At 56.4% G+C, this 12,741-nt stretch overlaps 1 protein-coding gene across 3 annotated transcripts in view; it reads left to right on the forward strand.

Moving 5' to 3' along the window:
• The first annotated feature begins 2,766 nt into the window (after positions 1 to 2,766).
• The window catches only part of Slc13a3 (solute carrier family 13 member 3), a 67,589-nt gene continuing 57,614 nt past the window's right edge, over positions 2,767 to 12,741 (forward strand). For all 3 annotated transcript variants that reach the window (XM_047540873.1, XM_047540870.1, XM_047540872.1), the window contains exon 1: positions 2,767 to 2,900. Coding sequence is in view for 2 of the 3 variants with exons in the window: in XM_047540870.1 (XP_047396826.1) it covers positions 2,790 to 2,900 (111 nt within the window). In the remaining variant the exon portion in view is untranslated. The remainder of the gene's footprint in view (positions 2,901 to 12,741) is intronic.

Genomic DNA, 12,741 nt, shown 5'->3' on the forward strand with positions numbered 1-12,741 from the left:
CTTATAGAATACATAACTTTAAGAAAATGATGAGAATACAAAGAGTGAGAGGGAAGAGGGAAGTGGAATGGTGCCGTTGCCAGGTTCTCATGCTCTTCCTAAATAATACATTATCATTGGAAGGTAGACTGTGGTAAAGATGCATGTTGTAATCTCTAGAGTAATCACTAAAATGATAATACAGAAGAATGGCAAAATAATACTAATAACAAAATGGGAACTAAATGGAATACCAAAAAGTATATTCAGTTGGTACAAAAGAAGACAAGAGAGAAGAAATGGAAGAACAAATAACACGCAGAATAAATAAAAAACAAATAGCAAAAGAAGGCACTTAAATCCAACCAGAAAAATAATTACATTAAATGTAAATGGACTAAACGCTCCAATTAAAAATTGGAAGCTTGGTGCAGTGGTGCACATCTGTCGAGACAGGAGGAATACAAGTTCAAGGCCAGCCTCAGCAACTTAGCAAGACCCTAAATGGAAAATAAAAATAGCTGGGACTGTAGCTCAGTGATAAGAGTACCCCTGGATACCATCCCCAGTACTACAAAAAGAAAAAAAAAAAAAGGGTGGGGGGCAGCACAGGAATGTCAGATGGGATCAACAAGCAAAGTCCATCTGTATACTACATACAAGAAACATTATAAATCTAAGAGCATACATAGGTTGACAGTAAAAAAAAAAGCTACAAAAGATATGTAAACATTAAGCATAAGAAAGTTAATGCAGCTATATTAATATAGTAGCATCTTGAGTTTTCTAAATTATATTTGACAATTGAAGCAAAAAGTATAACACTGATGTGGTTCTGAATGTATATAAATATTAAAACAATATGATAAGTTCGACAAGGCAAAGAAATGTAAAGATAAGATTTCTACATTTCCCTGAACCTGGCAAATGGCACCAGTAGGCTATGCTAACTTATGTATATGTAACGCCTCGCCTGGCAGCGAAAAGGACATGCAAACAACAAAAAACAAACAGAAAAAAACAACCACCCACGTGCAGAGGATGCTCCTCCAGAGAAGCTGTAGAGATGCTCAATAAGCACTTGAGAAGATGCTCAGCATCAGGGAAATGCACACAGTCACGAGATACCACTCACACCCATCAGTATGGCCATTGTAGAGGGAAAACCCTGGAAAACAGACCCTGGTGAAGATGCGGTGACATTGGAACTCGGGTGCACTGTTGGCAGGAATAGAAAGTGGTGCAACAGCCATGGAAAACAAGATGGCCTTTCCTCCAGAAATGAGCAAAGAATTCTAATTGCAATCGGCAATTCCAGTCTGGGAAAGTAGAGACTCAGCTAGATACTTGCACACCCATGTCCCTAGCAGCATTATTTGTAATTGCCAAAAGGTGGAAGCATTGTCTGTCAACCAATGAATGGATCGACAACAAAACATGGTACATGCATGCAATGGAATTTTATTCAGCCAAAAAAAAAAAAATTCTGACAAGATACAACATGGGTGAAACTTGAGAACACCTTAAGCGAAATAGACCCATTACAGAAGGACAAATGTGCTATGATGCCGCTTATGTCAGATATCTAGACCAAATTCATAGAGACAAAGTTGGGGGGGATGCCAGAGGCTGGAAGATGGGGGACAGGGAAGTTATGAATGAGTGAGAACAAGTTTCGGAGATACAAATCTTCCAGGAAAAAAAGAGGTGGGGGGCCTCCCTGATCTAGGACTTGGTAAAGCATTTGATAGCAACAGCATGATCCAAAGGAAAATTTAAATGTGAGCACATCAAAATTTAGGATGTTTGCGAAGCCTGTTAAGAGATTGACAGAGGACTGAGAGGAGCCTGACAAAGGACTGGTACCTAGAATATACAAAGAACTCTCAAAAAACTCAACAGCAAAAAGCCAAAGAAACCGAGAAAATTGGTCAAGGACAGAAGAGAGCTCACCAAGGAAGACATCCGGTTGGTAAATGCGCACTTGGAAAGATGCTAAACATCCGTGACCATTAGGGAGATAGAGATTAAAACCACAGTGGGATATAGCACATCCCTAGCAGACGCCAATGCGGCGGGATATGAAGAAACAGGATGATTTATGAACTGCTGAGGGACAGTCTCACGGAACAGCCGCTTTGGGAGACAATTTTGCCCGTTATTATAACGGAGCATGCAACTACCGTGCGATCCATCCATTGCACTCCTTGCGCATTTATCCAAGAGGAAGGAAAAGCCTTCTGGGTTCCAACCTGCAGGTCACTAGCTCAACTTTGGGGGAAAATGGGAAAAAAGACACGCAGGGCAATGAGCACCCGCACCGCGCGCCCGCTCCGCCAGGCGCTGCCTGAGCGCCTCGCCCTCGCGGTCTCCCTGGAACGTCCCACGCGCCTGGCACCTGGCAGACCTTCTCGTCGCTCCGCTTGCAGGGCGGGTGAACTGAGGCTCCGAGGCCGTGGCCCGGGCTCCCGGGAGCGGTGGCAGAGCCAGGATTTGAACCCGGGTGGTCCTCGCGCCGTGCTTGTGGCCCGTTTCCCCAGCGAGCACCCCGGGCGGGGAGAGGTTAACCAGCCGTCCCGGGACACCGCTGCGAAGCCCGAGGCCAGGCGCCCGCACGCCAGGTCCCTGTCCCCGGCTCCGGGGCCAAACTTTCCCCGACTTGCCGGGCACCGGCCGGCCGCGGGGCGGAGGAGAGGGAGGGCGGGACGCGGGCGGCGCAGTCCCCTCCCCGGACCCTCCCCCGGGCTTTAAGCCGGCGCCCGGGCCCCGCGGGGCAGTCGGGGCCGGCCAGTGCGCCGGGGATCGCGCGGATGGCGGCGCTGGCGGCCCTGGCCAAGAAGGTGTGGAGCGCGCGGCGGCTGCTGGTGCTGCTGCTCACGCCGCTGGCGCTGCTGCCGGTGGTCTTCGCCCTGCCGCCCAAGGTAACGCCTCCGCCTGCGCCCGGCCCGCCCGCGCGGCCCTCTCCTCCCGCCGCGCTCCGTCCGTCCCGACAGGTTGTCGTGGCGCTGGCGATCGGCTCCCCGCGGCCCGCCTCGGACCTCTGGGGACGCCCGCTCCCCTTCCCGGTGTATTCCTCGCCGCTCTTTGAAGTGCCCACTCGACCTTCTGGATCTTTCCAGTGCCACGGGGACGCTTTCTCTCTTTGAACTCTAACTGGGGCTTGGCAGTGCTGGGGTGCACCTTTCCCTCCGCAGTCATGCTGAGCGCTTAAGGAGCGCCAAGTTGGGTGGCCCCCGGTAAGGCACTTAAACCCCCTCGAGTTAACTTCTGTTAAAACAGGGGTGTGGTAGTGACAGCCTGTAGCTTAGTGGTGAATTTAAACGAGGCGATATGCGCAGATCCCTTCCAACTAAGCCTGGTGCACAGTAAGTGCCTAATACAAGCTTGCTGGTCTTTCTCCTGGTGCACAGTAAGTGCCTAATACAAGCTTGCTGGTCTTTCCTTGCGCCAGGTCCGTTGGTGACAGGGACAGCTTGGATTTGATGAGTGCATTTTTTGTGTCATCTTAAAATCCTTTCAGTGGCCCCCAGAGGTGGAGGATTATTTGCCCCACTTTCCAGAGGTGGAAACCAAGGCCCAGAGAGAAGTGACCTGCTCAGAGTCACACAGCCAGTGACTGCGTAGGGATCTGACCCCTGGCTTGTCCAAGGAAAGTAACCTCTAGAAGATCAAAGGCTGCAGCGGAGGTCAGAAGCATCAAGAGGAAATCAACAGGCTGGGGGCTGGAAGGAGATGGTACTCTGGGCCCCTACTGGGTCCCATGCCAGTGCCCAACCCATGGGGGGCATTGTGGAAGACAAAGTTCCAACTCCAAGAAGTGGCTTCACCACCCCTCAGTGGGACATCAAGTGAGATGTTGAATGTCCACAACACTTAAAGCACAGAGAAGGTGTCGTAGCGGTGCATTGCCCAGCACTGAGCCGGGAGACCAGGGGAGCTGCCGGGAGGAAGCGGCCCTCCCTGGGCATAGGAGTAAGGGGGTGGCGCCTGGCGGTGCCCGGGGGACCCAGGGCAGTGCACAAGCAAGTTCTGTAGTGTGGATTGTCTTAGCTCCTGGACTTTCCTGACGTGGAAGAGAAAAAGTAAATGATAGAGCAAGAACGAGGTCACCTTGGCCGAAGCCAGCCTGTCCTGGCCACTTTCCGACCTGTGGCTCTTGAGCCCAGCTCCTTTCTTCCTCGGGTCTCACTTTCCTGGTCTTCATAGTGCGGTGACCGCCTCCCTGTCTTCTGGGAGCACTGACAGGCTGCTGGGCCCTGCCTGGGAGGGCAGCAGGCTGAGCCTGTACTGCTGTCCCCAGGCCCCTGGCAGACGGGGGAAGAGGAGACGAAACCCCACAGGGCTTCTCACCTGTCTCTGCTTTGCCCTCGGGCAAGATGGTGACCCAGCAGCAGGCCCACGCGTCAGGGGGTCCGAAGCGTATTCCAACTCTGGGGGTCTCCTGAAGAAAACTAATGCACATTTACAAAGACAGAATTCAGCCCGGGGCTGGGGGAGCGCTGAGGTTTAAAGCTCATTAGCTTTGCAGGGAACCCCTGCCCCAAGGCTGATGGGTACACGAGTGGGTGGCGGGGAAAGTGACAGTGAGCGCGGTGCAGCCACCCCCTGCAAGAAGGGACGCTTCTCGAATGCTGAGCTCTTACTCCGCTGGCCTCATGCCAGACAAAGCTCCTCACGCACTGTCCCATATGATGTCCCCAGAAACCAAGGAGGCAGCTGCTTTGTGAGACCCTGTTTGTGAGGAAATGGAAGCTCAGCAAGGTTGGGTAACTTGTCCAAAGTCACACAGCTGGTCCAAAGCCAGAATGCAGAGTCTGTACTTTCAACCACTCTGTTTCATACACTCTCCTTAGTTAAAATTAAATAGGAACCACTCCTGTTCCCTGCAGTTCCCTGGAGGGACCCTCTGTCTGACCCCGGATGCCTCTTTAAGTGACTGATAAACCAGAACCTTCTTCCAGGAGGAAGGTCTGTCTGCTTGGCGTGGTGAGGCTTAGTGTCCTTCAGAATGTCTGGTGACATACTGAAGCCCCCGCCCCACATACATTCTTGGATATTAGGAACTGACATTTTCTCACTCTAACGCACCATGTGAGTAAGCGTGTCCTTAAAGAACATTGCTGTTTTTATTGCAAGCCTGGGTTCCCTATGCACAGGCAGCCACCAAACAGTTCTTGTCGTCTTAACTGGACCCTCCCTGCGATGGCCTCACCAAAGGCTGGTGACCTAACTTAAGAATATTCTGGCTCTGCAAACGTGGGCAGCCGGGCTTCACCCCCACATCAAGTTGCCACTTGTAAGTCTCTAAACAGCTGCTTGGACATCTGGACCCACCAGCGCAGGCTGTATTATACATCTGGGTTCCTACAATCCTGGGGATTGAACCCAGGGGTGTTCTCTACCACAGATCCGCATCCCCAGCCCTTTTTATATTTTTTTCAAAGACAGGGTCTCCCTAAGTTGCTGAGGCTGGCTTTGAACTCGTGATCCTCCTGCCTCAGCCTCCTGAGCTGCTGGAATTACAGGCGTGTGCCACCGCACCTGGCTTCTACAGATATTTGATAAATACCAGATATCAGGTGGGGAAGGAAGTTTGAGAGGCCGGCATTTGCTGTTTGTTGGGCAGTACTGAGGAGGGACTGTCCTTCACGGAGGCCTGCTCTCCCAGCTCTGTGACTTCTCAGAGCAGCTGTGGTGCAGAGGGGCTGGTCTGCAGGGAGCTGGGTCAAGCCCAGCATGGGCGAGGGAAGTGTTCTTGCATTATGTCCTCTGGCCTGGACGTGGTCAGCAGGGAGGAAAGGAGTGAGCGGTGGCCCTGGATGCAGCAGCTGGAATTCCCAGCCCCACTGGGGATCCCGGCTCTTACCATACAGAGTGCTAGGGGCGCAGGACGTCAGGATGCTGCTGACTCCTAGTGTTTCAAGTATGACCATCTTGGGAGTGGGAGGTTTGGGGGTGGCCCTGGACAACATGGGTCTTGGGGAGTGGGCAGGGAGGGACTTAAAACAGGCTTGCAAATAAGCACCAGCCCATGAACTTGCAAAGTCTGGCTCCTTTTCCTGCCTTGTATCCAGAGAGTGAATGAAACCTTGCTGACCGTTTGGTCAAGATAAGTCCTTGACAGCAGGTGCTCAAAGGTGACTCTAAGGATGCTCTGAGTAGGAGGAGTCGAGATGTGCTAGGGCAGGGCTGTTCCAGGATGTTGTGCAGGTTGTACACTGATCGAGGGGCCTTGCCGAGGCCGGCGAGGCTGACGACCTGTACCCACGAGCCACGCTGTGCTCGGTGCTGGCTGGATCCACTGAGGAAGGGCCTCTTTCAATTTGCACAAAGGTGTGGGTGAGGCTCCCAGCAGGCTCTTCTGGGCTGGTGCTCTTTGCGGAGGCTGGTAGCGTTCCTGGGAGGTCAGAGGCCCACTTTCTCACATCTGCCTAATTCTTGCAGTGCAGTTGTGACCAGGAAAAGCGTCTTTTTGTCCCTAGTTCAGCGGCTTTGAAATCAGAAGTGAGCTCCCATCCCACATGCTTGCTGCGGACCTGGGCCAGTCACGTCACTGGCCTGGGTCTCGGCTTCTTCCTTGCAACGTGGTCAGGGTGTCCTCCTCCTTCCTCTTTCCATCGGGGCTCCATGCGTGGAGCCTGCACTGCGGATTTCCACTCTGAACTTGATACCTAGGGAATGTGCTCGCGCTCCCATCCCACAGATGAGGAAACGGGGTCTCTGAGGAGTCACGGGAGGAGAGCGCGGGGGCCTGAGCATGGGGTGGACGCAGGTTCGTCTTGGCTCTGAAATGATGAAAGGGGGGGGGCGTCTCCTGGGCTGGAGACTGAGTTTCTGAGCCTCAGTTTCCTCCCCTGTGAAGTGGGCAGATTCTCAGCTGCTCAAAGGGCTGTTATACAAAGCCGTGCCCGACGTGCGAGGGGAGATGACAATCGCCACACACTCTGCCCCACATCACTGGGTGTTACTGGGCTTCACACTTCAGCTCATTTTCTCTTCACGACCTTAAGAAGTAGCAACGATGATCGCCTTCGTTTTCACAGATGAGGAAAGTGAGGCACAGAGAAGTTAAGCCATGTTCCTGAGGTCACACAGCTGCAGTTTTCCTTCAGTCAGCCACCCCTCCTCCTCTTAGTCCTGGAGTTTGGAGGACAGGACAGCCGGGGTTCTGAGAGGCCCTCATGCCAGTTTCCCAGAAAAAACTGCAAGTCCTGCCGCGTGGAGCAAGGGACCTCTCTGACCAGATACCACCTGGGGCTCTGAACGCGTATCATCTCATCAAACCGCAGAGAGCTCAGACAGGACGCTGGCCTCGCGGAGCCGAGTCCGGCCGGTCTCCATCTTCCGTGTACCCCCGACGCCACTTTTGCTAGAGCCCCGTGCCATTCACGTGCTCGGTGACATTACCGTTTTTTACCTTTTTTAAAAAACACGGACCCCTCGCTGTCCTCCCTCCTTTAAAATCATGTGAATACACTGAATTAAAAAGGAGATTTTCCGATGTGGATGATGAAGGAGCAAACGCCCAGTGTCGTGCCGCCCGAGCCCCTTTGCAGGCGAAGGGCGGGGGTGGTGGAAGCACCGGGGCTTCGTCTTGGAGGGAAGGGGAGGGAGGGTGGCGGAAGTGGCCTCCCTGTCCCCACCGCCCTTCCCCAGGCACCTACGGCCTCGGGGGCTGGTCTCTTACACCCCAGTGTTGGCCTCGGCTGGGGACGCCGGAGGTCGGGTGCCTGCCCAGCTCCCAGGGTCCCCACCTGTACGTAAAGGAGCCCCCCGTGTGATGGCTGCGCCCCACCTGGCCTGTCACCTCGCGTGGAAAGAAGGACCTCGTGGATGTGACCCGGGGGGAGACTGTTGTGCACGGTCTGGGAGGACCTGATGCAATCGCCAGGGTCCTCACGGGAGCGGGCGGCGGGAGTCAGAGCCAGGAGGGACCCGCTGACCGTCGGCAGGACGGACCCTCTGCTGGAGCTTCCGGGAGGCGCCTCCCGGCTGGCGCTGGACGGCAGCCTGGTGAAGATGATTTCCAGCTTCCGACCCAAGCTGGTGGCTCACCCGGGCTGTTTTGACTCTTGCCTTGGCAGAACGCAACAGGAAGTGGACAGGAAGTGAACAGGCAGGGCTCGGGAAGGCGAGCCCCACTCCTGGCCCTGAATTCCCGGCCACTACTTGGTCACAGACGTGCCCCGTCATGTGGGCCCTTGTTTCTGGGATGCAAACTCGTGTTCAGGAGAGAGCCTGCCTCGTGGAAACAGGCCCAGGTTTTGGATGGCTTTGGATAAGAGTTGGTCTCTGGCCCCGGCCCTGGCGAGCTGTGTGATTCGGGAAGAATGTCTGTACCTCTCTGAATCCATTTCCCCATCAGAAAAAATGGACATATCTACAGTCTTTCCTCCAGGATGTTGTGATGCATAAATAAATAAGTATGTATTTGAAACACGCCTAGCTCAGAGACACACGGGTCACTTCTTGGGCGAAACGATGTGACACATTTTTTCCGCTGGGAGGAGGTGTTGAAACTGGTTTGGGGGACGAGGGATACTGGAGCGTTTCAAGGGAAGAGCTCCGTTCAACGGTCGGTTCCGAGCCTCGTTTCCTCCTTGGGGACTGGGCCGAGCCGGGGTCCAGCTGTGGTGTGGGGACAAGGCTGGTTTGTGCTGGAGGCGCTTGGTGACGTCCTGGCACCCGACATCAGCACACGCCCGCGGTGGACGGCACCTGCCACGGTTGCCTTAGAACCTGGGGGTCATCCGAGTTTAACCACCATGAAGAGGAAGCCCAGGCCGGAAGGAGGCGCTTTCCTGGAGCATGGCGCCAGGGCGCAGGTGGGCCTCGTGTCCCCGTCCAGGGAACACCCCCCACGGCACCTGGTCACTGTGCCCGAGTCTGGTGACGGTTCACTTAGTCTCCAGTGTGGAACTTCTGGACGAGGCGGGAGGGCTTGTGATCCAGTTCATTCAGTTCTTTCGAGCTGGGGACAGAATCCAGGGCCTGGACGGCTGGGCACGTGGGTACCGCTGAGCCACACCCAGCCCTTGAATGTTTTTCTGAGATAGGGCCTTGCTAGGTTGACCCAGCTGGCTTTGAAATTCTGATTTTCCTGCCTTGGCCTCCGGGGTTGCTGGGATCACAGGCAGGCACCCCACGCCTGGCCTGAGTTCCCTTGTTTCTCTGCAGCTGGTTGGGTGCTCAAGGGACAGGAAGTGAGTATTTACTGATTGCTTATGAGGAGCCCCGATCCCATCTCCCACCACTCCCCCACTCCTGCCAGTGGGACCTTCCTATGGTTCCTTAAACATCCCGAGCTTGCCGTCACCCCAGGGCCTTTGCACTTGCCTTTTCCTTGTCTGAACTGCGTCGCCCGATGTCTGGAAGTCTTGCTCCCTCACTGGGTTCATCTCAGCTGAGAACTTGCCCCCTCAAAGGTCTTCCCTGCCCTCTCTGTAGACCCATCGAAAAGGGCAAATGGCAAAGCCTTTCCATTCTCTGCCCTGTTTTTCTTCGGGCCTTTTTCAGCACCTGGCCATGCGTCCATCAGCTGTTCACAGGGCACTGTTCATGTCTCCCTGGGGTGCCAGCTCAGCGAGGGCAGGGATTCTTTTGTCTTTTGTCATCATCATCACAGTGCCAGGCACACAGTTGGTGCTCAATAAATGTGTGTTACGTAGTGAAGAAAACTGGGTGGCAGACGGCGTTCTCGGCCCGCATTTCCTCGTGAAGCCTCACGGCAGCCCCAGGAAAAAGCTGCCATGCTCGTCTGCATTCGCTTTGTTTTGATTTGTGTTTGTGTTGTTGTCGTTGTTGCTCCTGGGGATTGACCCCAGGGCTGCTTGACCCCTGAGCCGCATCCCCAGCCCTGGGTTCTATTTCCGGGGATTGACCCCAGGGGCACTTAACCACGGAGCACATTCCTGGCCCTTTTTATATTTTACTTAGAGACAGGGTCTCATCAGATTATTTAAGGCCTCACTATGTTGCTGAGACTGGCCTTGAACTTTGGATCCTCCTGCCTCAGCCTCCTGAGTCACTGAGATTACAGGTGTGCACCACCACGCCGGGCTTGTTTTGCTTTGTTTTGTTTCTGCATTTGCCCTGTGAGGAATCCAAGGGCAGAGGGCAGAGGGCAGAGGGCAGAGGGCAGCTGTGGGCTCACGATGGTGCTCTGGGTCTGCTGGCACCCAGAGCGCCTCCCCGCCTCCGGCTGGCTGTGCTTGGGGATTGGATGAAGGGCTTCTGGAACCGCGGGGCGAAAGGCGGGAGGAAGGCGTCCACCAGCGCAGGGGCGCACTTCCAGGGACGCTGACCCGGAGGGCAGAGGCTGGCCAAGGCCACCACCGTGGAGCGCCTACTAAGCGCACAGAGCGCTGGTTCCTCGTGTGCGACGTAGCTGATCCTTACTGCATCCGACGAGGTAGCCCTGGGAGCAGTCCAGGGTCAGAGCAGCGGAAGGGACTCCAGGTCCCCACTGGGGGTGAGACTTAGAGTGGAAGGCAGGCTGGTGGCCCCCAGGGCCCCACGCACTCTGGCTGCTGCCACCTGGTCTCTGCCTCGGTGTTACCGGGAGGTGTTCACAGGTGGGAGCACATGACGTGGCTGTGACCGTCCCAGGGAGGTGTCGGCCATACTCACAGATCCCTGCAGACAGGTGGCAATGCACACACCAAGCAGGGTGGCCGAGAGCCCAGTGTGGTGCCCGTGGCAGGGAGCGGAGGCCGGAGGCCCGGCTAGCAGGCTCAGGGCGGGCCCTGTGAGCGCCGTCCACAGGGCTTCCATGACTGACTGGTACCTGGTCCTGGGGTGACAAGGGCAGGTGGAAAAAGTCCTGGAATGCAGGACTTGGGGCCCTGGCTTGTGGGTTTGCCTATGACAGCAATGGCAGTGGGTTACAGTCCCTGGGAACCGGCCGGCCCTGGGAGGCGTGGCGCCTCCAGGTGTCCGAGCATCAGATGCAGAACTAGAAACACGGTTAGCTGAGTCTCCTAGGCTCTTTTCTTACTATGCTTCAGCCTCTTGGTTCTTCAGACGGGCCAAGACCTCTCCTGCCTCAGGGCCTTTGCATGTGCTCTTCCCTGGAATATCCTTGCCTCCTACCTTCTGTGGCTGGTGCCCTCTGCTCATTTGGGCCTCAGCTCCTCACAGGCTCCTTCACCAGCACACTTTCCCTCCTCCCTTCACAAAGCTCTCGCTAACGCATCTTCCTGTTTTATTGCCTTCAGGGCATTTTTTCCCAGTCTGAAATGAACAATTCTCTGTTCACTTCTCTGCCCCTCCCTCCCATGAGGCTGCGGGCAGCCTAAGGACAGGGCCCACGTCTGTCGTGTCCTCCACAGCATCCCCAGGACCTAGAGCAGTGTCTAAATGCAGTAGGTGCTCAGTGAACACGCGTTGCCTGGAAGAATCTGAATTTGAACCCAGGCTCTGATTTCAGAACGCACGCGCTCGCCAAAACCCAGACGGCAGCCCCAGAAGTGGATCATGGGGGCTGAAGTCCGTGTTCTCAGCTTCTTCTCTCTTCAGCTGGCAGAGGGGCCCTGGAGGGACCTTCTCGGCCCTCTCCCAGCGGGGCGGGTGGTCCCAGAGCCGCCAGCTGGGCCCCCTCTGAGTTCTCCTGCAGCTTTGGCCCGCGGCCCCTCCGGAGCGGCACATGGAGCCCGTGCTGCGGAGGCCCGGCCAGCTCTGCGCTCTCCTGCTCCTGCAGGTGTGTAAACAGGCCCGCGTGGTTCCTGCGAGGCGGCGGGGTGCAAGATCGCGTTTCCTGACCCGCCTCCGCCTGATGGCGCCCTCTGGACTGAGGGGCAGGGCGGTCGACGCCCCCAGGCCTGAAGACACAAAGTCAGCACCAGCTCGGGCGGGGCCCGCCGGCAGAGTCCAGGCACGTGCTCTCCGGGCGGAGACGAGTCAGGGTCTTGGAGCCGCGGTGTCCCCTCTGCTGTGACGTGTGCATAATGAAATGCACCTGCTGGGGCAGCTGGGCAGTGCCCGGCCCAGAGTGGTGCCCGGTGAGGGGCCGCGGCTGTGCTACTGTCTGCATGTCACCAGGCGCTTCACTCTGTCCACTTGTCCCTGAGTCTCCACGTGAGGGGAGCGACCCCGTCTGGGTAGAGACAGGCAGGGCGGCCCAACTAGCCGATGCCCTGGCCACCACCCTGTCCCTGCCTCTCCTCCGGCCCCAGAGAGACTCCGTGCGCATGGCCGCTAACACCTCGCTGGCCCTTCCTGGGGCCGGGTGTGGCTCTCAGCCCCCTTGTCAGCCGGCTTAAGCTTGTCCTGGCTCAGTGGGGCAGGGCGTTATTATCCACGCCTGCGGATTGCAGGTGGAGAAACCGAGGCACAGAGGGGTCCGCTCGCTCGCCCGGGCCCCCACGGCTGGGAGGTGGCTGAGCTGGAACGCAAACATCCGCCTTCTCAGCCCCGCGCATCACGGTGCAGGTCCAGGGGCGATGGACCCATTTGACAGACGAAGAGGCCGAGGCTCAGAGAGGTGAGACCACAGCCGCCCAGGAGGGCTGGGCCTGGCATCGGGCCTCATTGAAGGCTAGGCTCCTCCTGGGCTGGCCTGGGCGGGTGGTCAAGAGGCTTCCAGAGGAGGGGCACCACCGGGCGCTGGGGCAGGAGCACGGGAGCGAGGGCTCAGGCACCGGGGAGGAGTCTGGGCTCCAGCCTGGGCTTTCACCAGCCGCGGGACCTGGGCCTTCTCCTCCCTCTGAGCCTCCGCTTCCTCACCGCTGAAGGACACAGCGTAGTAACCGGGGTGCTCGCAGA

This window comes from Sciurus carolinensis, chromosome 2 (genome assembly GCF_902686445.1).
Source record: "Sciurus carolinensis chromosome 2, mSciCar1.2, whole genome shotgun sequence".
NCBI lineage: Eukaryota > Metazoa > Chordata > Mammalia > Rodentia > Sciuridae > Sciurus > Sciurus carolinensis.